At 41.2% G+C, this 27,276-nt stretch overlaps 2 protein-coding genes across 4 annotated transcripts; one reads left to right on the top strand and one right to left on the bottom strand.

The window, feature by feature from the left end:
- On the bottom strand, positions 1-18,406 carry nktr (natural killer cell triggering receptor). 3 transcript variants are annotated; one of them, XM_058376376.1, is made up of 17 exons: positions 18,340-18,406; positions 15,369-15,455; positions 12,956-13,030; positions 12,089-12,196; positions 11,106-11,150; positions 8,876-8,963; positions 7,651-7,680; positions 7,401-7,546; positions 7,102-7,318; positions 6,838-6,996; positions 5,736-5,823; positions 5,422-5,570; positions 2,198-4,993; positions 1,957-2,040; positions 1,653-1,709; positions 608-700; positions 1-503 (listed from the first exon to the last, which is right to left on the bottom strand). In XM_058376376.1, exons 2-17 carry the CDS (start codon positions 15,424-15,426, stop codon positions 440-442), a joined length of 4,257 nt encoding a protein of 1,418 aa, XP_058232359.1. In that variant the 5' UTR covers positions 15,427-15,455; positions 18,340-18,406; the 3' UTR covers positions 1-439. The 3 variants fall into 3 exon arrangements, with proteins under 3 accessions (XP_058232359.1, XP_058232360.1, XP_058232361.1); XM_058376377.1 differs by having other exon boundaries at positions 15,369-15,452; positions 18,340-18,364; XM_058376378.1 differs by lacking the exons at positions 12,956-13,030; positions 15,369-15,455; positions 18,340-18,406 and adding an exon at positions 10,749-10,776 and having other exon boundaries at positions 2-503; positions 12,089-12,154.
- A 743-nt stretch (positions 18,407-19,149) lies between these two features.
- On the top strand, positions 19,150-27,228 carry sec22c (SEC22 homolog C, vesicle trafficking protein). The gene is made up of 7 exons (XM_058376872.1): positions 19,150-19,350; positions 20,428-20,642; positions 20,811-20,974; positions 21,317-21,496; positions 21,765-21,883; positions 22,760-22,825; positions 22,911-27,228. The coding sequence occupies exons 2-7, from the start codon at positions 20,461-20,463 to the stop codon at positions 23,109-23,111; spliced, it is 912 nt and encodes a 303-aa protein (XP_058232855.1). The 5' UTR covers positions 19,150-19,350; positions 20,428-20,460; the 3' UTR covers positions 23,112-27,228.
- The last annotated feature ends 48 nt before the right edge of the window (positions 27,229-27,276 follow it).

Raw genomic sequence — 27,276 nt, 5'->3', positions numbered from 1 at the left:
CCACTGGATTCAAAACACCTTCACATTGTGCTAAAACTCTTTTACTGTGTCTGAGGTCTTGTCAGTGGAGAAGGTGTGAATGTGTTACATCCATTCTGAACTGGCGTGATGCTTTTGTTAGCATTTAATACAAATTACATACAAAACCAAAAAAACAGGGCGGCATAAAACATTTCTCGTACATTCATATATGTCCTATTATTGAAAAATAAAATTTTTTATTAAAAAAACAAAAACGAAAAACACAAACACACAACAGTTAAACGGTATATAAATGAACAGAACACCACAGAAATGTATGTACAGGTCAAAGTGGCTCGTATTACCTGACATCAGACAAACAATCTTTATGGAAAACAAAAAGGAAGATCAGTGGTCTAGCTTCAATAATTAATAATAATAATAAAAAAAAGTAACAGGAAATCTCTCAGAAGTGGTCTCAGCTGTATCGACTGCTATGACTTCCATGCCTTGATGAACTGCGACTGTAGGAACGGTATGATCTGAAGGAGAGGGGGGGGGGGGGAAAGCAGAAATGTAAAATATCTGTAATAACGTACTGCAAAGACAAAAGAACGAAAGCATGCATTACGTACAACGTCCTCACCTGGATCTGCGATCAGAACTTTCACTCCGTCTGTATCGCCGCCTTCTGCTACGACTGCGGCTACGGCTCGAGTAGCTGTCATAAGTGTAGGATCTGGAATAAACAGACGCACACATTAACATGTTTTACATATTTGTTATTCTGTAGGAATAGAGAAAAAACACATTAGCTTTATGTACCGTAGTCACACTTCTACAGTATCTCTTGAGAACCCCACTTTAGTGTTTGTCCCATTAGTGTTGCTGTAATGCAGCACTGTACGGTTCCCTGAGCTGAAAGCCTTTGTTACAGAACTCCTTCTGTTTGTAAATCATTACACTGTAATGTTTTGTGCTGAAACTAAACACCATCCTATAATTTTCTGTAAATTCTGTAAATCTAAGCAGGCAGAACCATAAATGACTACTAACTAATGGAAATATTACAATGTTAAGCTGTAAATAAATGTACTAGTATAAATTGATGCTTGCTGAACAAGTCAAATCAGGCATGACATTATGACCGCTGACCGGTGAAGTGAATAACACTGATGATCTCCTCATCATGGCACCTGTTAGTGGGTGGGATATATTAGGCAGCAAGTGAACATTTTGTCCTCAAAGTTGATGTGTTAGAAGCAGGAAAAATGGACAAGAGTAAGGATTTGAGCGAGTTTGATGAAGGGCCAAATTGTGATGGCTAGACCACTGGATCAGAACATCTCCAAAACTGCAGCTCTTGTGGAGGTGTTCCCGGTCTGCAGTGGTCAGTATCTATCAAAAGTGCTCTAAGGAAGGAACAGTGGTGAACCGGTGACAGGGTCATGGGCGGCCAAGACTCATTGATGCACGTGGGGAGTGAAGGCTGGCCCGTGTGATTCGATCCAACAGACGAGCTACTGTTGCTCAAATTGCTGAAGAAGTTAATGCTGGTTCTGATAGAAAGGGGTCAGAATACACAGTGCAGGACGGGTCAGGGCTGTTTTGGCAGCAAAAAGGGGGACCAACACAATATTAGGCAGGTGGTCATAATGTTATGCCTGATCTGTGTATATTATTTTACCAACCTTGACCTACGGCGTTCTGTGGACCAACTTCTGGAACGACTTCGACTGTATGTATGACTGGAAAAAATAATAATAACAAACATGATAAACCAGAAAGTCAAGAAAAAAGGACAGCAGTGTCCATACCAACAGTTAGGGACAAACAGTTTTCTGTGTTATAATCACAGAACTGCAGGAATTGATGACCATGGGGAACATGCCTCTATACTCTGAGTGCCTGACAAGCATTCTGAATGAACTATGCAAACACTCCATGATAAACATCGGAGGTATATGAGGTACACTGACAATGCCACTCACTCACCTGCGATAGCTATGATAGCTACTACTACGAGATCTGGAACGTTCTCTACTGTATCTCCTTCTGCTTCTACTTCTACTGTAGCTCCTATGGACAGAGAACAAACAAAAACAAATTATTCTCAAGAATGAAACCCAAAGTGAATGTTTAGGTTTTGATGTGGCGTACTGTTCAATTCTGCATGCTTGCATAAATGTATATTTAAGCCAGGTTCAGTGAATAGCTGTGTGGATCTTGTGTGTACCTGGAAGAATAGCTGGAGCTCCTGGACCTGCTCCCAGAGTGGGTGTATGACCGTGACCTGTCTCTACGTCGGGGTCTGGAACTGGACACTGAGCGGGACTTGCTTCGTGAGTGTTTCTGGGATCCAGCCTGCTCTCCTGTGGCAGCAGGTGAACCCTCTTCACTGGAACTGTCCTGATTTCTGGGACGCTGGTTTAGCCGTGCTGTCTTTCGCACCTCGTCGAACAGGGACCCCGGTCGGACCCTGTTTTTGCTTTTGATCTCAATCTTGAGGCCCTGAGTCTTGCCCTCCCCTTGGTCTTGCGTCCTGTTCATTTTCATGGCTAGAGATGCTGCACTGACCGCTGGTACTACAGTCATACCTTTTAAAGGTTTCCATTTAGGATCGACTAGTAGCCCAACACCGCCGGGTGTGGTTTCTCCAGCTTGGTTGGCAGGAGTTAAAACAGAAGGATTTGAACCTGAGGTCTTTTGATCGGTCTGAGGTAGCAAAAGTTGAGTTCCGTTCTTAACAGCATCTTTTATTGCTGGCAGGTCAACCGGAGAAGGGTCAGGTGGTTCTGTGTTGTGCTCGGGAGTACATATTTCCATGTCGTCTTGATCTTTTGTTTGGTCTTGAGCAGTAACATTTGACTGACTTGAAGCAATCTGTGGATGTTTGCTTTGTGCTGGACTTTTTGCTGCCTCAATATTTAGCTTTAGTTGCTGCCTTTTTGTCAGCTTTGAGGACTCATTACCACTTTTAGAGATCTGGGCAGCTGAGCCGCTTTCTTTTGATGAATTATGAATCATCTTGGAATAGTCCTTGCTTCCAACATATTGAGATTTCAGCTGTGTGCTCTTTACCAGTTCTGTAAGTCCTTCATTGTTAGCAGGGTCAACATTTTTCCCCTGAGCCAATGAATCATCCTCCTCGCCTTCTTCACCAAACTCGAGTGGAGGCTGCCAGTGAAATGTCTCCTTTGGTTTCTGGTGTTTCTTCTTAGACCTTTTTGTTTTTGTCTTCACTCTTTGTGAGCCAGACCTGTCGGAATTTCTCCTCTTGTGCTTGTGTTTACGCTTAGACTTCTTGCTTTTGTGCTTTTCGGGTTTTGTGCAATCGTCAGAATGATCCTCAGTGTTTTTAAATTCTCCTGCAAACTTGGAGAGTTGGTGTGGTTTGTTGGAGACTCCAGAAGGTTCTTCACTTTCAGATTCCGAACTGGCTTCCCCCTCTTCCTTTTCTGATGAAGGTTTATTTTGACCATCCACATTGTTTGCCTCTGGCATTTCAGGCTCGCTTTCAGAGTCCCAACAATGAGCCCAAATCTTCATCTTTTTCTTTTCAGAAAGTCCACTCTCCTCTTTAACAGAAATTTGAGGTGGTTTCTTCTCACCAGAGGAAGTCAGTTTGCTCAAATGTTCGTTGTCACTTTCCCATCCAGATCCAGATTTACAGTTGGCGGGAGCCACTACTGAGGCATTGTTTGGTTTGAGCTTCTTTTCTGCCTTTATTGGAAAATCTCGCAAAGGATCAAGTGCATCTTCTGGCGCACCTGAAATACTGTGTCTCTGAATAGGACCATGTGTGCTGCTAGTTCCATCTGAATGGGAAGGAGATGAATCTTCTATGACAGGGCTATATATGACATTCTTGGTCTTCTTATGGTCCCTCCTGTGAGAACTATGGCGCTTCTCTCTTCTTTCTGAGGACGGTCTTCTATACGAATAATAGGAGTCTGACCTGCTAGAAGAGGAAGATGAAGAAGACCTGCTGTGCTGACCAGGTGACATGGACCGATAACTAGAGCGACTTCTGCTTCTTGAATGGCTGGAGGATCGACTCCTGGATGAACCTCTTCGGAGGAGACCTTCAGGTTGCTTGGTTTTTCCACTGTACTGGCTGCTGCTACTGAGACCCTTATGAGACGTGGATTTCTCATTTTGACTCTGAACATTCGAGAGCCTCTCAAGTGGCATATCTGGAGTTTGGCTCATGAGAGCCTGAGAGGGCAAGTCTTTTTTTGCCTTTATCTCTTGGATGCGAACATAAGATGGTTTCCAAGGCTTTTGTCCTGGTTTCCAGCGAGAAGGTGGTGGACTGTCACTCAAAGGCAGCACTGGGACACTCTCAGTAGATGCAGATGGAGGAACTTTGGGTTCTGCAGCTTGAGTAGGTGTGGATACAGGATTCTTAACCTTCTGTGTACTGCCATCAGGAAGCTTTGAGGCATTCCGTTTTTTGTAATATGGCGACTGTGACCTGTACCTGGACCTAGATCTGGATCTTGTCCTGTATCTCGATCTGGAGCGAGAATCAGACCTAGATTGTGTAATAGACCGTCCTGACTGACTTCCCGACCTTGACCTTGAGTAGGTTCTGGACCTACTTCCTGTTCTAGAGTGACTTCTGGAATAGGATCTGTCTCTTGACCTAGAGTAAGATCTGGACCCTCTAGACGAGCGGGACGAGGATTGTTTCCTGTTTGACCTTGATCTATATGACCGGCGAGACTGGCGGGACACAGAACGGGAGCGAGAGCGTGAATAAGATCTCCTTGGTGGATAGTCGGAGACTTTTGACCTTCTGTCTGATGACACAGACATCTCTCCCTCTGAAAGAGAGGCCTCTCTGAATTTGCTTTTCTTGTGCTTCTTTGAATGTTTCCGTTTCTTTGCTTTCTTCTTACGTTTGGCTTTTTTCTTTTCTTTCTTGTAATGGTGATGCTGACTAGAGTTATCAGAGGCTTGATCTGAAGAGTATTCTCGGGACCGGGACCTTGACCTTGACCAGGGGGTGCCACTTCTGTCATCCCATCTGTTAAACCATTCAACGTGGTTTCAACATAAGTTTTTATTCTTCCATTATACAGTGAAAGTCTGTTATATCAGGGGTGGACAAGTCTCGAGCCTGAGCGCCTATGAAAAGTCCATCTTAATATACTGTTACTTCGAGGTTAAACATATTGAGAGAATATAAAGATGCTAACTGGAGTTTAATAATAACTTCCGGGCAGAAGATATTTCATCGCGAAACATTGGACAAGAACTTGCAGACTTTTTGTTGAGGGCACAAACAGGACTGATCATTTATATATTTGTTTAATGTAGCTATTAGAACATATTGCTAGCTATGACATGGCTTCTGGGCAAAGGGGTTCTCACTTACCCAGGGGGCTTGCTCATAGATTTATGACTTGTCCATCCCTGCATATGAGCTCACATCTGAATACGTGAGGGTTTTACCTTTCTCCTTTGCTCCATTTCTGTACACTGGGAGCCTGGTAAGTCTTTGTCCTCTGCATCTCCTCTTTCCAGTGTGGAGGAGTCTCACTGCTCCCTCTTTCCTCCTCAGATTCAGACCGAGATATCGACCGAGTAGGAGTATGGTATCTCTACAGTAAGAAATCACAGACGTTATATTCTTTATTCTCTCACTACAACAACCGCTTTGCTTTTAAAGACTATGAAATCAGACAGAAAATGTCGGACACGAATTCCTCGTTTCTTTCACTGCAGTGTAACTGTATGTACCGCACAGACCATGTGAGAGTTCATACCATTGTGCCACGGCCTTTCAGTTTCCGGCCAGATTTTGTGACGGCTGGCTTGGTGTCATTTGACACTTTTGCGGTGTCCTGTACAATGCTAAAAAGAGACAAGAAGAAAAAGATTATAAAGAAAGCACAAATTTAAGAATCTGAGATTTTAACATTAGGCTAGTTAAGGTTGGAATGCATTTGCTTCTCGTGTACACAGGTCTCAAAAAAATACCAGTGCTGACAGAGCACAGAAGTTAAAGCCATTCACAGTACTTATAATCCCGGCTGTTTAAAGTCGGTATAAATTAAAGCAAAATTTAATTCAATCAGCCAGCATATGTTTTGACATTAAAGGTGTCATTAAGAAGAAAAGAAGATATTCCACCTTAACTGCTCACTGCATTTCTGTCATATAAACATTAGCCTATACACTGATCAGGCATAACATTATGACCACTGACAGGTGCCGTGAATAAGACTGATGATCTCCTCACCATGGCACCTGTTAGTGGGTGGGATATATTAGGCAGCAAGTGACATTTTGTCCTCAAAGTTGATGCAGGAAAAATGGACAAGCGTAAGGATTTGAGCGAGTTTGACGAAGGGCCAAATTGTGATGGCATGAATGAACAGTGGTGAACCAGCGACAGGGTCACAGGCAGCCAAGGCTCATTGATGCATGTGTGGTCCGATCCACAGATGCGCTACTGTTGCTCAAATAGAAAGCTGTCATAATACACAGGGCATGACGGGTCAGGGTTGTTTTGGCAGCAAAAGGGGGACCAACACAATATTAGGCCTGTGGTCATAATGTTATGTCTGGTCAGTGTATTAGTATTAAGTACATTCTTTGAACCAAGATGAACTGGTATAAAATAGCTGTGTGATGGGAGATTTTACTTTTGCTACCTTAAACCTGCGGTTCTAAAAGGTGGAACAACCACCCTCCTCCACCTTGTTATGTTTTCAACATCTGCTTGCATATTTAAACAGTCAATAAACACCGTGATTAGTTTACCAAATAGCAAAAACTTCTGTTTATTGTGCAGCAACATACATAACCCACTCTGTCTCCTTATCACCTTCCTGTGAGTTTTGAAATTTTACTGAACAGACGTACATATTTGTCGACTCTTCCTGTGCTGGCATGTCTCTCCGGAGCAGGAAGCGGTTCTCTGGCACAGGAGGGATCTCCTCTGGGCGCACCATAGGCTTCTCCCTCTTTACATTATGTTCTTTCTGTCCGTCCTCTTCCTCTACCATCTCTCGCTCAGAAGGGCTGCAGGAGAGGCAGGCATTAGTCACCACTGACCAACTGACGAAAAGAAAAAATCTGCTATATTACTGCCCATTTAGCACAAAGTACTAGGAGCTGAACTCTCACCTCCCTTGAACAACCGATTTCTCGTGCCGCCTCTCTTTCCTCCCGACTTCTTTCCTTCTCCTTTTTGCGTGCTTGCTCTTGGCAGAAGTCTTCTTATTTCGCCGGGAATACTGTTTGGCCGATTCTTCTGCAGACTCGAAGGAGGAGTACCGTGAATCTGAAGAACTCTGAGAATCATCTTCGGAATAGAAAGCTTTCCGCTTCCTACCTTCAAGTACTTCGGAAGCGCAAGAAACATATATTTAATTTCCTATAATTCTAATCATTTTTTTTTACATTTGTGTGAGGAACAAGATTACCATCGTTAGCAGATTTCGTAATCAGCTGTCCGCAGTCGATCACTCTGACGTCAGCGTAGGGTCTGCTGGCAGTGTCGGTCTTCAGCCCCTCGATTTTCTTTATCACTTCGAACCCAGAGATGACCAACCCAAAGACCACATGAACGCTGCGATAAAACATGCGAATCGAGTCAGCGGACTACATCCTGAAGCGCGCATTATCACAGGGCATGTCATGCAAAGACCGTTCTATTAGAGAACGTAACCCTACCCATCCAGATGTGGTGCTGTCTTTGTAGTTCTGTTTCAGGGACAATGACAGTAAAATAGCCACGTCGGATCAGCCGACACATGGAATAAAAGAGAGAGAAAACGGAGGGCGATTTAAACATGCAAAATCTCACGCGCTGTCAATCAAGTGGAAAACTGGATCCACACACAACAGGCATCATCATATCTTTATTCCAAAACATCCAGCATGTAGCATAAGACTGATTTAATTTATAAACAACGGCACAAATAAAATAAATGCACGCTGGTTGAAGCAGTATGTAAACAATGACGACTATCCAAGCCTCTTTCAGCATACTATATGGTAAGATATATTCAATAATCAGTGCCAGTGACCTCGGTCTTAACAGATTAATACCATCACTGCTATCACAGAGGTCTCTTAAATACTGAGCTGCCTAACAAAGTTAAAAGCCCAGCCCTTACAAATATACAGTTAAATACAGATCAGTTAAAATAAAAGAAATGAATAGGTCGCAAAAAAAAAAAAAAAAAAGGTCTAGCTACAACAATCAGAAATAGTCAGGAGAGAGAAGCACAGCCTTGGAGAGACACATTACCTTGGTAGAGCAGGATGCTAGAGTTTCTGCAAATTTTACACAAAAACGGCAAGAGAAAAATTGTAATACATTTGTAGGCAAAAAAGGAGTCCAAGTTTTCTTTGTAATATATTTCTACATGTATACTGAGAAGGGAAAGAAGAGATGAGCATGTTGAGGCACCTGCATCACACATAAATACCGTATGCAGTGTCTCCAATATCAATGATAAAGGGGGGGAAAGCAAGGACGGGAATATTTGGCTACATTGATGCTTGAGGAATGCGGGATTGAGAAACTAACCAAGTGAAAACTCCAAACGGCTCATGTAAAATAAAAATCAGACAAAAAACAAAAACGTGGAAATATGAAACCTAGTTTGATGTGCGCGATAAGAGTGTGGTAATGTAATTACCAAAACACTACATTATATTTACATAAACACACTTTGAGAAACTAAAACGGAGTAAATGGGGAGTTTTCCAGAATTAGAGTGTATGAAATAATTCATACCTAAAAAAAAAAAAATAAAAAAAAATAATGCCATTTAATATTGTCCAGTGACGTTAAATGGCGAGCAGACGACCTGGTGATGCACATTCATATGAATGATGTTTGAACCTCACACACACACACTCTCCCCCCGACAGAATAAGGCGTACTCACATGAAGAACTGCGAGCCGTTAGTGTCCTTGCCTCGGTTGGCCATCGACAAGAGGAAGGCTCTGTCGTGTTTGAGAATAAAGTTCTCATCTGTTGGAAAAAGACACGGAAACACAGAACGGACTGAGTGCTGGCCATCTGTTACATGAGATGGCATGGTGAGGAAAGGGATTTAAAAAAAAAAGAAGGAAGGAAAGAAAGAAAGAAAATAGAGCATTCTTTCCTCTGCAGTCCCCAATTCAATCACTGCCTAAGGATCGGCATTACGGCATGTTTATCTGCATGAATATGAGTGTGTCCGGGGACGAATTACGCATTCTGGAGTAGAATTTACCGGACTTGTTATGCGCCGCTACATGCAGACCTGCCAGTAGAACGATTGCGCATTGCCAGGATGGTTTGGCGTAGTGCTTTTATAAATCACTCGCATGAGGTAGAAGGGTATTTAAGGGGTTAGACGGAAACTATCTGCAGTGTGTGGATTAAAAGCTCGAAACCATTTACGTCGACGGAAAGTGGGCACTGTATCTTTCAAGGGAGAAAAAAAACGAAAGATCAGGAAAGATGGTGGGAAAGGGGCGGGGCTTTCACGGAGTCGATTCATATCGGGGAACATCTGTGCAGCTGTCGATCATTCTATATGTCAACTGGATAAATATTGGGGAATAAAATTTAGACATAGGTACAGTAACCTACTCTAATCTTTAAATGCAGAGTTTGTGTGCACAAATACATAAAGGTCGTTAGGTCTATATATGGCTTCTGTGATATACATTATATGGCCAAAAGTATGTGGACACTTGACATCACACCCATAAGTCATTTCCTTCTCAAACTGCTGTCATAAACTTGGAAGCGCAGTAGTGTTACAGTTTCCCTTCACCTGGTCCAGCATGGCAATGCCCCTGTGCACAAAGCGAGTTCCAAGAGAACTTGGTCTGCCAATGATGGAGCGGAAGAACTCGAGCGTTCTACATAGATCCCTGAGCTCCACCCCACTGAACACCTTCAGGTGTACAGGAATGCAGTCAATGACCTCACTAAAGCCCCGAAAGACCTCACTAAAGCCCCGAAAGACCTCACTAATGTTCAAAAAGTACATATGATTGTGACGGTCAGGTGTCCACAATTATTTGCCCATATAGTGTATGAATTTGTCATTTCATATAACACTAAAATGGTAATTAAATTAATTTGATTTGTTTTCACTGTAAACAAACTCTATAAGAAATTCTAACCTGCTAATGAGAAGTTACATGGTACAATACACAATATCAGCCAAACAAAATAAAAAACATTTTCTAAAATAAAATACAACATTTCAGCATGAAACGGTGCACAGACTTGCTTTTGTGATGATCTTATGATGAAGGACCAAAAGTTTTAGCTCTGAAAACAATACAGCGATGGACTATGGCAATACTAACGGGACAAAAACTGAAGGTAGGCAATATATATACTGTATATATAAATATACTAAGCTCTGGAGTGCTGTTTTAAAGGGAAGGTCAAAAGTAAGAAATAAACATGTTTGTTAGATTACTTAGATACACATTTAGAGAGGTGGGGCTTATTGTGTGGAGAGATTTACTGTAGAGACAATATGAAAAATAAAGTCGCACGATATGTTTCAATGTAGTCTCAAAAGGTGGAATAAGCGCGAGCATGTACAGTAATATTGAGATTTGGTTTGTAATAGGAGTGTACTTATTGTTCAGAAATGACAAGGCAAAAACAAACAAGTGAAATCCAATCAAAATTCAAGACCCAGATGTTCATGAGCACATCGCAGACACTAAAACACTCTGTCATATTATGCAGACAAGGAGGGGACAGTGTTTAGATTTGTGTTACTGCACTGTGCACATCTCTTACCTTTTCATTTTGCAAAAGACCACAATCTCTATAAATAAAAGAATACGTTGAAATATTTAGGCAAGTAGATTCGGGATTGTTAAAGAATAAAGAAATATCCCTAACCTCCATGCTGAGTCAGAAAGAAAGCCAAATATTTACAGAAAAAAACTAGGCAAGAAGTTTGTAAAAGAAATACAAAACTACAGAAGAGTAGAAACAATAAATAAATAAATAATGCCTAATCATCCATGCGTGAACTTCCCATGCAACCTCTTGGTAATGTAGTACTTAAATAAAAAAGTAGACACAAACATACTCATGGCATATCAAATGATTAGGATTTATAAGAGTTTATAAGGCTTTATAGCTGTTTACCTTCAAAGTAGCCACCGTATATGGACTCTCCTCCTCTTCCATTGCCTGTGCAAACAAAAGACTTCATTGAAAAATCACAGAATCCAGCAAGAATGTACTTCTTTTTGAGTGTGAATGAACGTATACAAAAAAGCATTGCGTAGGTATTCACCCATCACCCAGCCTGGCTTCATTACAAATAAAAATGTATTCAGACACGTTCATGTGGGAAATTAAAGTGTCACGTGATCTCGGTTTAAATCCAATGGCTCCTAGAACAACATACACCGATCAGGCATAACATTATGACCAATATTGTGTTGGTCCCCCTTTTGAAGCCAAAACAGCCCTGACCCGTCGAGACCCGTCCACTAGATCCCTGAAGGTGTGCTGTGGTATCTGGCACCGAGATGTTAGCAGCTGAAGTCCTGTAAGTTGCGAAGGCTTACAGGACACTTTTGATAGATACTGACCACTGCAGACCGGGACCACGCCACAAGAGCTGCAGTTTGGGAGATGTTCTGATCCAGTCTTCTTGCCATCACAATTTGGCCCTTTGTCAAACTCGCTCAAATCCTTATGCTTGCCCATTTTTCCTGCTTCTATCACATCAACTTTGAGGACCAAATGTTCACTTGCTGCCTAATATATCCCACCCACTAACAGGTGCCATGATGAGGAGATCATCAGTCTCAGTCTCATTCACTTCAGCTCTCACTGCTCATAATGTTATGCCTGATGGGTGTATATGGTCATATATGTGGATAAAGAAATATGGCACAACCTTGATGCTAGAGGAAGCTGTCCCCAGAAATTCAGTCACTGTGAAAAAGGGGGGGATTATTCAGAGAGGCAACCAAGAGAAGCCAAGCTGCTACCTCCTGCTCAGATGCTGCACCCACCACCATGCTTCAGCGTAAGAATGAGCACTGACCGTTGTAAAATTCAAGGGGTGGGGGTGAATACTTATGCACCACACTGTAAATATGAATAATGCCACCTACCTTCGGTGAAATCTCCCCCTTGAATCATGAAGTTCTTAACTACTCGATGGAATACAGAACCTTTATAGCACAGTTTTTTCCCTGTGGTTTTACCAGTGCCCTTTTCACCTGTAAACAACAATTACATTCTTAATGAGGGACAGTGATATTTTAACATGCTCAGGATTTAGATTAGACAGATTCGATTAAAACTCTATAATAATAATAATCATTATTATTATTTATCCCCAGCATACAATGGACTCCAGGAGCACTGCTGTATCTGTAAAATCCATTCAATCACCCTGAACACACACGAAGCGTAACAGGACATCTCCGATCTCAGATCAGCTCAGCAGACGCTATTTTTAGGCCCCCGAGTCTGTCACATTCCCAGCCTTCTACTAGGAAAAACAAATGATCTGTGTACTGAACTGCAGCTGTATTTGAGATTCCCACCCACACTTTCACGACGAACACTATCTGCTCAGAATCCTGTTTATTACCTGATAAGGAGAAAATAATTAAACAGTAATCTTGCTCTAGACTCTGCTCACAGACACACTCTCGCTAGTGTTCTAGAGACGGAAAATTCCTGCGGTTCATTTGTCCCGCTGTGCAAAGCCTGAATCAAGAAGTTACTTGTGCACAGAAGAGATTTTTACATTTCAAAGCAACTGGCTCGGAGCCAGAGACCCGGTTATAATGAAACTCCAGCAGAGAGCCGTCGAGAGCGCAGCCAGAGCAGGAGTGATGTGACATTACAGTAGCTTATTATTTCTTATAAGGCTTGTAAAGTTATTCAGAAGCTAACTACAACTTACTGGAGGCCTCAGCAACTCACTATTATAAACTTAGAAATAAAAGTACAAGATATTGCGTACTCACCAGTACAAAGACAGAGGAAATTTTTGCTCGTCTTGGGACAAATATCTGAGAACAGTTGAAAGACAATGCGTCCAACTGTAAAAAAAACAAAGAAAGGAAGATGCATCACATATCTTCACACAGTTTGTGCATAGAAAATTTACACTTACCATCTAACACATACGTATAAAAGGTTCAGGTTTTGTAACACCACTGTACACGATCTCTTCCAAACCTGCCTTAGGTTTATTTATAGAGCGTAAATCAGCACCTTAGTAACCGCTCTATATTACGGAAACGATAAAGCTGAAAAATATCCTCGGCCGAAACGGAGTATGAACTTTAAATATTTCGAAGACTAAGCATCTGAAAAGCGTCGGAATAATAATAATGAGGATGTAATGTTGGAAGCAGCACTTCTACACTGTGGCTCACGTATGACATTGAACCCAATTGTAGACTCTTTCACTATGTACACCGATCAGGCATAACATTATGACCACCTCCATAATCTTGTGTTGGTCCCACTTTTGCTGCCAAAACAGCCCTGACCCATCATGCACTGTGTATTCTGACACCTTTCTATCAGAACCAGCATTAACTTCTTCAGCAGTTTGATCAACAGTAGCTCGTCTGTTGGATCGGATCACACGGGCCAGCCTTCGCTCTACATGTGCATCAATGAGCCTTGGCCGCCCATGACCCTGTCGCCGGTTCACCACTGTTCCTTCCTTGGACCACTTTTGATAGATACTGACCACTGCAGACTGGGAACACCCCAGTGATCACTGATCCAGTGGTCTAGCCATCACAATTTGGCCCTTCTTAAACCACCCTTGACCCTGTCACCAGTTGTGGGAGTAATTTTGAAACCTAGTGTTTGAGAAGACAACATGAGTAGTATCAGACACCACCTTTGTTTACTGACCACCTCTGTAAGGTTTAACATGACAAGAGGGACGAGAGGTTTGGGTACATTTATAAACCCTGCACAAGCTTTGAACGGCCTGTGTAGAGTTCGTTTCAGCAGCCGTAGTCTGATAGGCCATTTGAGAAGTGGATAAAACTTGGACCGCTGCATTAACTTTGAGGCCGTCTTGTCCACTTGTAGGATTGCTGGTACCTTGATAAGACTGCAACCGAGCTTTGAGGAAAGTTTATGTTGTGCTACCTGTCAGTAGTCATAATGTCGGTGTATATGAGGGTATAAAACGATTACAAAAAAGCAACTCTTACTCTTTACAGATTGCACCTAATAACACCTTTTCATATTACATTAATCTCCTTGAAGTGACAAAATTATTGAAACTGCAATCCGCTGCCCGGTGCAAATCTCTGCAATTAGATGAATCACACAGGCTTTTAATCCGTTAATTAACCCCATTATTTGCGCGGACATAACGGTTACAAACCCGGCTATTAAATGATTAGATCGGGACAACAGGGCGCTAAAACGCGTGTTCCCGGCTTTATGACACGAAGCACATAATTATCAGCGAGCTCTGGTGGAGAGCAGGCGTTCATTCGACTCGTCTGTGGCCTGTTTAGACCGAGTTTACTGCATGAGGGTTCAGCACATGGACACGCAAAGGTACTTTAATAGTTCTGAAATGGAAACCTGCAACATTGCTGAGGACGTGTCTCTCTCTCTGTCGGTCTCTCTCTCTCTCTCTCTCAAAAACAGGTCATTTTAGCTAAGTGTATCAACTTACACTAAATCCCTTTTCCCGCTGGGTGTGTGTGAGATTTCACAATGACCACAATTGTCTTTTGGTTAAGAGAATACTTATGTGAATAGAGTGCTTCTCTTTATTTCTCTCTCACACACTCTGTCTCTCTCTCACACACACACACACAGACTCTCTCTCTCTCTCTCTCTCTCTCACACACACACTCTCTCTCTCACACACACACTCTCTCTCTCTCCCTCTTTCACAAACACACACACACTCACTCTCTTACTCTCTCTCCCTCTCACACACACTCACTCTCTCTTACTCTCACACACACACTCTCTCGCACACAATCACACTCTCTCTCTCTCTCTCACACACACTCCCTTTCTCTCTCCCTCTCTCACACACTCGCACTCTCTCCCTCTCTCACACACTCGCACTCTCTCCCTCTCCCACACACACACACGCATTCTCTTTCTCTCTCTCTCTCTCTCTCACACACAAAACTATATCATGATTAAGTAGTTTGCATCAAACCATTTGGAGATATTGTGATTTTTCTTGTAATAATTACAGACAGCCTGAAAGCTGAACGTATTTTTCTGTGATATATTTTAAAATGTTAAACCCTCCTGAGAAACTTTCACAAATAAATTCATTTGGATCCAAGAAGTAAAGTCCATTGTACACATTAAGAATGACCTGAAAACTCTACTGCAGCTTTTGAAGTTTGTTAATAAAGTGCAGTCAGATCTCACCTGGCTCTCTGTTGACTTCCACATCGAAGTAGCACTGAGGCCGATCTTTCACCCCCATCCTGGACGGAGCGGGCTGCCTACAGGCTACTGCACAAAAAAAACCAAACCAAACCAAACAAAAAAAAAACAAAAGGACAGAGTGACAGTGTTAAATCCTCTCTGTGGAGTACTTCCAGCGAAACGAGGTGCGACGCATACTGCAGGTATCGAGGGAAATAAGGAAAGATCAAGATCGGGGAAGTTTCCCTGTGCAGAAGAGGTGTAATGCAAATCCTCCACGGGTTCCTGTCCAAACGTGGCCTCACTCCGACTATCAGAGACGCATAAGCTTCAAAAACTAAGGTTTAAAAATAAAATAAAAAATAAACCCGTTAAAGCATCCCAGACAGAATGAACATTATTTAGTTTGCTAGGATTATACATTCCTACCTAAGGTAAACTTAGCCTAAATGCCGCCTGAATCTCAGAGTGAGGAGAAATCCTTCAACAAACACACACTATTAACACAACAGCAAACTCACACACACACGCTCAGGGCTGAACTGAAGAAAGAGACGAGGCATGCGAGCAATCCAGAGTGCGTGCATGTGTGTGTGTGTCTGAGTACATGCTAAAGCTATCATTAGAGATAACATGACAGGTGTTTCCTTCGCGTCAGCACTTCTGATTTTCATGCCTGGGTTTCTGTCCAAATCGGATCTCTGCCGCTGACCAGCTGCTGCACCGAGCAGGACACGGAGTCCGCCTGGGTAAATGCCAAATGTCAGACAGAAATGTCACGGACGATAACACCAGGAGCCTGAGAGCATGCATGGGATTTCACGTGTGTTTGACGGGATGCTGCAGGACGATCGATCGATCTGCCGGCTGTACGCTTGTCATCATGGCAACCATCCAACAGGAAACTCTGTGGCTCTTTGAGACACGTTTGCATTTTACTAAAAATCATCACTACCCTTAAAGGTTTGCCACATTTTAATAAATTTATTCATGATCGAGTTATTAATTAACGACTGCAGCGCACTTGACTTCTCGATTCTGATTGGTCAGAAGTTGTCTTTATTGGTCACGTATACACGTTACGGCAAAAGTGAAATTCTTTCTACGCATATCCCATCCTTGGGGGTTGGGGTCAGAGCGCGGGGTCAGAGCGCGGGGTCAGAGCGCGGGGTCAGCCATGATGCAGCACCTCTGGAGCACAATTTGGGGGGGCAAAAGGCCAAACGGCTCTTCATTAATACATCTTGAAAATTGTAATGCGTGTTAAAAACTGCGATATAAGAGGAATAAGACACTTTCAGGACATGATGTTAGTGGAAGACAGTCCAACTCAGCTGGGCTTTGTGTCACACTACACCCTCGTTGATTATTTGTCTATAACAGCACAACCTGTAACCGCAGTTCAGAATCTGTTATCTTTATAATCAGATTATAAACGTGTATAATCACAGGACCGGTTTGTGAAGATGGAACTAGGTTTGTATGCCGGATTCTCAAATCCGATTGGTCAGAAAGTGTTGATTCATTTCCAACAAAAGTAAGCAAACAGGAAAAATTAAAAAAATAAATAAATAATGAAACGGATTATTATGGATCTCTCAATAAGTGAGCCTGGATACATATTTTTTTCTGTTATGACAGCATGACTCTGACGTTAAACAAATAAGAGACAATGTACACTATATTGCCAGAAGTTTTGGGACACCCCCCCAAATCATTAACTTCAGGTGTTGTTTTTCAGGGGTTGGGCTCGGCCCATTAGTTCCCGTGAAAGGAACTCTTAATGCTTCAGCTTCATACCAAGACATTTTGGACAATTTCATGCTCCCAACTTTGTGAGAACAATTTGGGGATGACCCCTTCCTGTTCCAACATGACTGCACACCAGTGACCAAAGCAAGGTCCATAAAGACATGAATGAGTGAGTTTGGTGTGGAGGAACTTGACTGGCCTGCACAGAGTCCTGACCTCAACCTGATAGAACACCTTTGGGATGCATTAGAGTGTAGACTGCAAACCAGGTCAAAAGTTTTGGGACATCTGCCTTTACATGCACATGATATAGAGTTGTCCTGCCCTTTGCAGCTATAACAGCTTCAACTCTTCTGGGAAGGCTTTCCACAAGGTTTAGGAGTGTGTTTATGGGAATTTTTGACCATTCCTCTAGATGTGCATTTGTGAGGTCAGGCATTGATGTTGGACGAGAAGGTCTGGCTCACAGTCTCTGCTCTAATTCATCCCAAAGGTGTTTCTATGGGGTTGAGGTCAGGACTCTGTGCAGGACAGTCAAGTTCCTCCACACCAAACTCACTCATCCATGTCTTTATGGACCTTGCTTTGGTCACTGGTGCGGAGTCATGTTGGAACAGGAAGGGGTCATCCCCAAACTGTTCCCACAAAGTTGGGAGCATGAAATTGTCCAAAATGTCTTGGAAGTGTGACCTCAAGAAAAAAAATCAATCTGATCTCTGAATAATTCTTGAAAACAAACAAACAAACAAAATGGGGTCATAAAGTTAATTACGGTGGTTAGATATGACGTCATCAGTCGAGTTAAATTCTGACTGATTTCGCTAAACTAGCAGGAAGGTATTATCATTAAATCAGGCTAACCAGACAGCTAGCCCCTCACACACACACACACACACACACACACACACACACACACACAGTCAGACTTTTTTCGTGTATCGCTTCATTTGTAAAATCTATCTACATCATACTTATAACATTTTAACCAACGATTTTATTTAGCATTAGCATAATGTCGGAAGCTAGCAGTGAAGCAGTTTCCTTTCGATTTGATTAGCCACCTTTAGCACAGCTAGCTACCACGGATCTACACAATCTACGGACACGCATACTTATTTTATACCCACTATTTTTTTTAAATTATACAAATATCACAAACGTGTGCTAGTAAGAAAAGAATGCATAACATAAGACGGAAAAAAACCTCTGACTTTCTTACCTGAGATTTGAACGACGTGACCAGCGCTGCCCTGTTCTGCTGCGTGTCGCCGCACGGGGGCACTGTTTCCACTACAACGTAACAACACATGCAATAATAATGCAAAATAAAGTTTTTCTATTTTTGCTGTTTGTAGGTCTCATTCATAAAAAAACAAACAAATAAATCAATAAAAAAATCCAAAATCATTCCTACGATTCCCAATACGCTCAGTAACTTAATGGCGTTTTTCATAAATTTTACAACAAATAAAAAGTTCGCTTAAAAATATCTAGGTAACTTAAGACATTTTTGAAAAGACCAGTCTTGATATATTTCGCTGGTTTAGGTCTAAGGGTAAGATAAGAAGACAACTGGTCATGTCAAATATTTTTTAGATTCTTTTTAAATGAATTGCCTAAATAAATGATCTTCTCTTAAACTGTAATAATAAAGATTTGTCATTATGATATGTTGTTTTATTCGGTGTTTTTTTGTATATAACTTGATATTGTGTGTTGTTTTAAAATCATCCTTCACTGCATCGAGGAAATAAACAGTTTAATAAACTTGATATGCGTGTTTGTTTAGACTTATTCGTGTTTTCTTTAACGTCGCGATTAAAAACATTTCTCATGCCTTAGCGGCTTTTATTTTAAAATAGACAAAAACTTCCGTCATCGGCGGAAACTAGATGCTGTTCAATCCCAAACGCATCCTTGTCGCCTAGATGCGCGCACTAATTAGTGTGTATTGTAAAAGAGTTCTGCACACTATATAGTGCACTTTACGTTCAACAGTAAGCAATTTGTGATTCGGCTGCCGTTTGTTCAAGTTTCTCTGACGTTTCCCCTCAACGCAGATAGAAATACAAAAAAAGCTGTTGGTTGTCAACGAGCAGACATGTTACACTATATAACAATAAATAAATCGGATTAAAGGGTTGTTTTTTGGAAACTGACTCATAAGGCAAAAGTGCATTCTGCAACTTTTCAATAGTACCATGCAAAAGGAGTTAAATACACCACTAAGGTAAGAGACGCTAAGCTTTATTTATACACCTGCTGATCACTGGACAATAGATCTAGATTGATCTATTTCTATTATTATTATGGGAATAAATGAATAAGAAATCGGTGCAATATAAATACGAGTGAGTTATAATACGATAAAAAATACAATCGGAGATTAGATCCTAGAACTTAGACAGAACCTGACAGTTAGCAGATTTTTAAGCATATGGTGATCTAAACAGACTTCCTCCAACGTTTACATGTATTGTCCTGTTTATATAAGTTAAATAGTTTGATATTTTATACATATAACTGAAAATTACCCTGCAAGTGTGCTAGCTGAGTTAGTATATCCTGTTTTACTCAAGCTGTTATGCCACTTTATGTTAAATCTCGCGATATTTTAAAACATTTCATGATGCACGGTGAGTATCGCGATATTTTGTGCAGCGAATAAATTCAATAGATTAAGCAGAAAAAGCCATTAAATAGCGTAGAGAACTTATTATTATTTTTTTTATATATATTTTTTATTATTATTTTTAGATTATTATTTATTTTTCAATGCAGTAACAAGTATTAGGTGAAACGTAAGCATTTGGTAAATAGATCATTCAGATTGGTCAGAAGTTTGTTGATTAATTTACTATAACAGCAGTTCTTGACAGTAGTTCTGGCAATACATTAAAACACAGGTTTATATAATAAACATATTTACTGAGAGTTGTGTGGTGGACGGGAAAACGTATATATATATATATATATATATATATATATATATATATATATATATATATATATATATATGTATATATTCGGTGACATTTACTGGATGGAGAGATTCAGTAAATGATTCCACAAGCTGGGTTTTTATATTCAGTAGAGGAAGAAAAAGAGAGGATGATGAGGGAAAGACTGTTTATAAGTGCTATAAACTCACTGTGGAATGAGAAAAGTAAATCACTACAGCTGTTATTGGAAAATAATACGGTAATTAGATCCTATTTTCCAATAACAGCACAAAAGATTAACAATATCTGCAAGTCTGATGATGTCACATTTCCTCACCATCTCTCCATCTCTCTCTTTTTATCAGGATGAGTTTTGCTGCGCGAGTGTGTGAACGAGCATGTCACTGATCGTGTTTGTGTTGGTGGCGCGGCTCGGGGATGGACTCCCTCTGTCCGCCTCCACCGACTTCCAGCACAGCAGAGAGCTGCAGGAGAGGAAGCAGCAGATCCGCACCATTTCAAAATCTCTGAGCTCGCTTCCCGAGAGAGGGATCATCATGGGTCATGAGCTCCATATCTAGTGAGTTTAGAATACACTTTGGTAAAAGAGTCATTTTTAAATAAACGTTAAATCGGTGGAGTAAATTTGGACCTGGCTTTGTTTATGTCCTGTCTGTAAACTGGGTAAAAAGCAGGACTCGCTCTTTGTGGTTATTCTGTTCAAACCGATTCTGCGTGTGTGTTGTAGCTTCTACACGTCTGACGGCGTGGCCTACCTGAGTGTGTGTGTGTGCAGTGTGTCTGCTGCCGTGGCCTTCAGCTTCCTGGAAGATCTGCGCTGGGAGTTCACGGCCAGCTTCGACAGCTCGGCGGTGGCCCAGGCGTGCCGGCCGTACCCGTTCCTGGACTTTGGTTAGTGTACAGAAGAGATAAAGTCTATTCTATATGGAGTCTTCTCTTATTCAGGCATAACCATAACCTTTACAGAAGATTATAACAATTCTGTTCACTAGGCATAGAAACAGATAGACAAATACAGCATTATTATGGTATTGTAAACCAAGAAAATATATGATGCAACCATTATTGAACATAATATGAAATTTGTAGATTCAGCTGTAAACATAAGAAATGCAGACGCATGTCACATGATCCAGTCTTACCTTACATCTTGTTATTAGTTGTTTACTAAACTAAAAATCCTGCTGGAACTCAGGTGTGTGTGTCAGTGCAGTGTTTTATATCTTTGCTCAGACGGCGTGATTCAGAAGCTGCAGCATCACTATAATCAGAGCGGAGGTCCTGCTCTTGGAGTCACTCTGAGCACCGTGCAGGAGGAGCTCAGCATCAGTCCTCCCGACGTCCTCACCGTGGACGAGATACAGCTCAGTAACGGGGTCGCAAACGGCCATGCCGAGCAGGCGGCATCGTCAGGTTTGTCCCGGTGTTCTCACTATACTTCACTACACTTGCTGCCTAATATATCCCACCCACTAACAGGTGCCATGATGAGGAGATCATCAGTTTTATTCATTTCACCTGGTGGGTGTATATATATGTTGTGAAATGTTTCTAAAACAAGTTTGGAATAACTGCCAGAGCTGATGTTATTGTTATTGGCAAAATCAATAATTAATCACTGCTGTGGTGTAAATGAAACAAAATGAATGCACTTACATTACGTTTGATACTTAAACCGCAGGTCAGACTCAGAGGCTGGAGCCGGTGTCTGCTCCTGGAATCCTCTCGCTCATCCTCAACATCATGTGTGCTGCTCTCAACCTGATCCGGGGCGTCCACCTCATCGAGAACACCTTCCAGGTAATATTTATATCTGTCAAACAGATTTATTGCACTCCATACTGAGTTTAATAAGGATTTATTTTATACACTGCTAGTCAAAAGATTGTGTAGAAAAATAGATATAGATAAATATATACACTGTGTGATTATTATAGTGCAGTATTATAATGTATAAAAAGTGAACCAGTGCAAACAGTAAATATTATATAGTTTAATGATGCTCTTTAAAGCAACTCTGCTTCAAACAGCATCATTTTTTGGCTGAGATAGACTTTATTACCTGTTCACTACATTATCCTTGTAGTGCAAATACTCTATATAGGCAAAAGTTTTGGGACATCCCTCCAATCATAGAACACCTTTGGGATGAATTAAAGCGGAGACTGCAAGCTAGACCTTCTCATCCAACATCAGTGCCTGACCTCACAAATGCACCTATAGAGCAATGGTTAAAAATTCCCATAAATACACTCCTAAACCTTGTGGAAAGCCTTCCCAGAAGATTTGAAACTTTTGGTCTGGCTCGCAGTCTCCGCTCTAACTCATCCAAAAGGTGTTCTGTGGGGTTGAGGTCAGGACTCCACACCAAACTCGCTCATCCATGTCTTTATAGACTTTGCTTCATGTACTGGTGTGCAGTCATGTTGGAACAGGAAGGGGTCATCCCCAAACTGTTCCCACAAAGATGGGAGCATGAAATTGTCCAAAATGTCTTGGTATGAAGCTGAAGCATTAAGAGTTCCTTTCACTGGAACTAATGGGCCGAGCCCAACCCCTGAACTCAATGATTTGGAGGGGTGTCCCAAAACTTTTGGCAGTCTAGTGTATTTTCTCACTCTTATCATGATGCTAGAATAGGAAACAGATGTTTAAAGAGATTTCTGTTCTTAACAGGACGATTACGATGGACTCTGGAACGTCATGGCGTTTCTTGTGGCGTTCGTGTGCTGCGTTTGTCAGGTAACCTGCTTTAAGATTTCTCTGCAAAAAGAGTGAAGAGCGACTCTGCACTCAGATTGTTTCTTTCCTTCTCTCTACCACACAGTGCCAGCTTTATTTATTCCACTCATCCCGGAAGAAGATCAAGTCTTTAACGCTTCTCGCCGTCATCGTCCTCTGCAACGGCTTCCTGTTCGGCTTGAGGAACGTGTGGCAGCTGGCCTTCCACGTGTCTGTGGCCTTCCTCTCCACCCTCCTCATCATCAACCGCAAACTACTGGACAGGAGCTTGGACTGTGGAGTGTGAGCTCACACACACACTGAGGTGGCATCTCCCAGTGCTGCTTCTGAAAACACACGTGATAGGACACGAGGTAAGACGTGACACGTGTCAGACTATTGAGACGATTTTCAACAGGAGACCAAATTCCAGGACAATTTCTCAAGCTTTGTACATTTGAGTGTTTTACAGCAGAATGATATTTCATCCATTGTATTTTATTATTTTTTTTAATTCACACACACACACACACACAAATCGGTGTTTCCCCCCATTAAAAGAGTCTTAAGGGGCAATCCTGAAAAAACTGTACGGCTTTTATCAAGTTTCCAAACACCCCAAAAACGTTTGATGTAACTTTTGTATGAAGTATTTAACAACTTTTTCTCTCAGGAGATTTTAATCTCTCTCTCTCTCTCTCTCTCTCTCTCTCCCCCGTCCCTACACACTCTATGTATTACATAGGACCTGGTTTACTATCATATCATGTTATAAGAAATGATTTGCACTAATTAATTGTTTACAAATTAATTTAAAAACCCTTCATGTTTCTAGGCGTAATGCTAAGACGCTGTGATGCTAATGTTGTAGCTAGCAGGGGTTATAATTGATGTTGAGTACCGTATTTTCTGGAGTTTACAGCAAGTTGTTCTTATCCACCGTGTCCCTAAAGCACACTTATAATCCAATCCTTTACTATTAGTAGTAATAACACATTTTTTATGATAGTCCAGGGGCAGCATGGTGGTTTAGAGGTCAGCGCTGTTGCCTCACAGCAAAAAGGTTCGAATCCCAGGTTTGAACAGGCAGGGGCCTTTCTGTGTGGAGTTTGCATGTTCTCCCCGTGGGTTTCCTCCGGTTTCCTCATGGAAGCATGTACATTAGGTTGATTGGTAATTCTAAATTGCCCATAGGGTGAGTGTGGTTGTCTGTCTATATGTGTGGCCCTGTGATGGACTGGTGACCTGTCCAGGGTGTACCCCTGCCTTTCGCCCAATGTGTGCTGGGATAGGCTCCAGCAGATCCCCGTGACCCTAATTAGGAATAAAGCGGGTATAGAAAATGGATGGCTGCAGAAAATAGCTCTCTTTTTGGTTGTACTTTAATATTTACACGATGTTTTTATTTAGTTTACTTTCATTGATCTGAATGTACAGTCCAGAAAAAACGGTACAATTCCAGTCTTTTTTTTTTTTTTTTTTTTAGTAATATTGTGACACAATAACATTGTTGTAATGACCGCTGACAGTTCATGAGGCGACACAATGATGTGACATCTGGAGCTGAGTGACTGAATAGCCTTTTATCACAGACTTTTTAACTTTTTACACAGTTCTCACTCGGTATTTGTTCAGATAACATAGCTGAACTGTTGTTTCAGAGATCAGAGACCATGCTGACAAACATGGGACTAGCTAGCTAATTACACACACACACACACACACACAGTGGCACAGTGCAGTTACATCATTTTAAAGTCTTAATTGATCCGAATTCATTTGAAATCTTTAAGCCGACGTCATTCATACGAAAACTATTCCGGTTAGCATTGCCGTAAATCTTTAACACCACGCGTGCCATGCTAACATGCCATCATTACATGCGTCATTATTCCATATTTCTATGTAGTTACGTTTTGTAGTGTTTACGACATCGCGCTTACGACACAAGGCCAAACTCGAAATAATAATTCAAGGGCTCCGTTTTTACTGACAGACCGATGAAATATTTCTTCGTTTAAAGCTGACCGCGGTCTCACTTTGAGGTCCAGGTCCTACACTGACTGAAGACTGAGACAAATGCACACATATCCTCCCGCTAATTTCTGAACTACTGTGTGTGTTGGAATAATAAAAACATATTTTTGATATTTTTACATTTGTAATATGTATGGTGTAGAAGGTTTAGCTGTACTAATAGAAAATACACGATTACGTAATTCTATCAGTTTGATTAGTCCCGAGTGTCTAGAAATTTCTGCGGGTTTACCCTGAAGTCACTTATTTATTATTGTCTATATATTCATGTACGTTTTCAATGAAGGTTTGTTTTCGAAAAGAGACGAAATTGTACTATTTATACCTGTGGATATATCCTGTCTACCTGTGTGTAACAACCGTCCGAACAAAACAGATGTTTAGAGCAGAGTCTATGTGATTCATACAGATGACTTAAATCCAGATTCACTCTCTCTAGCTAGGTTGTGTATTAGAGACACAAAGGTCAAAGCTACATAAAGACGAGGAAATGTTCTTTTAAAGAGAGATCATTCCACTATTGTTCATATTATTCAGAGAAACTACAGATCTAATCGATCTATGAACATCTAGACGAACTAGGTCTGTCTCTGTCAGTTCAGATCCCAGCACTGACCGCCAAGAAAACCACAGCCGGACTAATGGGCCTGCTTTGGCTTTCTTGGCGGTCAGTGCTGGTAACGAAGGCTCCTGAAGATGAATGAAAGAGAAAAGGGTCTTTTTTCTTTGTACGGTTAAGGTTTCTTAAGCTTAAACACTCAGGGACTATCAGAGGCTTTCTGGTTCCAGGGTTTTTTTTTTCCATTTAAGAGTGTTCTATATCGCAGTAAACAGAAGTTTTATTTCTATACAAATGAATTTTTTCTTAACCTGCTTTCACGTGTGTTTTTTTGTGTATTAAATAAATAACGAAGGGTAGAATCCCAATTCAATAGCGTTTGCACACGTTCTGCCGTGGCTCTTAGGGAGTCCTGTAGTTTTTCCACAACTGATCGTGAGCACGAGACGGAAACTGCGAGTCCAGTGAAATGGCTAATTTGATAACAAAAAACACACTGTTCTGTTCTGTTACATCAGATCTGCCACAAAGACACTGTACAGTACATCAGGTTTGTTCAGCAGTATTTGGAATCATGTAGACATTGATCTGATCTGAGTATTTAACCAAGTGTGGAAGCTGAAGCATGTGATCTGCAATATGTTACTCAGTTTAATGGCAAAAAAAAAAAACCCAACAGCTGTGACTGGTTGGAAAAGTGTACATTTTTTTAACACAATAATACAAAAGTAATAAAACTAAGACTAAATGAATATAAAATTGCGAGTACATGGTAAGGTTCGGTAATAAGTTCTTCTATAAAATCAGCAGGATCGCTCCACTCTCACTCCCGTTATACAGCTTCTATCTGTGGCTCTGAGTATGGCCTGAGTGTGGCCTTCTACATCTCTGTTTTTTGTTTTTTTTTTTCCCCAATAGAAATGTGGTTCTTAAACATGTCCATCAACTACACTGACCAAATGAATGAGTTTGTTATAGCTGCCATAACTGTAATGTAATATTTGAACGCAGGAAGGGTTTGTTTACGTGTGATTTTTGATTTTTGTGGATTAAATTGGTAAAAAAAGAAAAAGAAAAAAGGTGTCACAGTGTCTCAGTTTCATGTCCATTTGGTGTCCAAATATATCAGATCACTCAAATAACGTCGGAAGTATTCTTGAAAACGTTAGATTTCTTATTTGTTTTGTTTGAAGGACACGTGAAGTGTGTATGCGGTTATATCTGGGCTTGTAGTTTTTACTGAAAAACACACAATACTTTTAACTTATTGGGAGATTTTTCTTTTGCCGCTGTTGATGAAGGATCTGGATTTATGTACAGATGATTTATGACAAGCTTTAAACAATAAAATCGAACTTTTTGCAAATATTTCCATGTGAACACCAGGGGGCGCTCTAAACACAGGTTCCATCTGCAACGCTACTTTATCCAGTGTTAGGAGCCAAGGCAATTTACTTCATTTTCTTCTTCATTTCCTTTTTCTTCTTGATTTCTTTTAATACATTTACCGTGTCCATGCTCAGGAACTTTATCAGGAACGCATGCTCATTTATGAAATTATCCACTCAGCCAGTCAGGTGGCAGATACAGGTCAAGAGCTTCGGGTTCACGTTCGCATCAAAGATCAGAACTGAGGATGACTGTGAGTTTTACCGTGGCATGGTCGTTGGTGCCGGTTTAAATATTTCAGAAACTGATGATCTTCAGGGATTTTCACACACAATGGTGTCTAGAGTTTAGACAGAATGAGGAGCATCCAGAGAGCGAGAGTTCTGCAGGTGGAAACGCCTCGTTGATGAGAGAGATTGAGGGCGATTAGCAAGAATAAATTCACAGGAACACTTTTTACAACCATGGTGAACAGAGAAGCATCTCC

Source organism: Hemibagrus wyckioides, linkage group LG23 (assembly GCF_019097595.1).
Source record: "Hemibagrus wyckioides isolate EC202008001 linkage group LG23, SWU_Hwy_1.0, whole genome shotgun sequence".
In the NCBI taxonomy this organism is placed as follows: domain Eukaryota; kingdom Metazoa; phylum Chordata; class Actinopteri; order Siluriformes; family Bagridae; genus Hemibagrus; species Hemibagrus wyckioides.
This window is presented reverse-complemented; position numbering and strand designations above follow the sequence as displayed.

Coding starts and splice junctions, on each gene's coding strand:
- sec22c (XM_058376872.1), top strand. CDS start 20,461: ATGTCACTGATCGTGTTTGTGTTGGTGGCGCGGCTCGGGGATGGACTC. Junction 20,643..20,810: donor GGTCATGAGCTCCATATCTA/GTGAGTTTAGAA, acceptor TGTGTGTTGTAG/CTTCTACACGTCTGACGGCG. Junction 20,975..21,316: donor GTACCCGTTCCTGGACTTTG/GTTAGTGTACAG, acceptor ATCTTTGCTCAG/ACGGCGTGATTCAGAAGCTG.
- nktr (XM_058376376.1), bottom strand. CDS start 15,426: ATGGGGGTGAAAGATCGGCCTCAGTGCTACTTCGATGTGGAAGTCAAC. Junction 13,031..15,368: donor GGAAGTCAACAGAGAGCCAG/GTGAGATCTGAC, acceptor TTTTTTTTACAG/TTGGACGCATTGTCTTTCAA. Junction 8,964..11,105: donor ATACGGTGGCTACTTTGAAG/GTAAACAGCTAT, acceptor TTTTTCCAACAG/ATGAGAACTTTATTCTCAAA.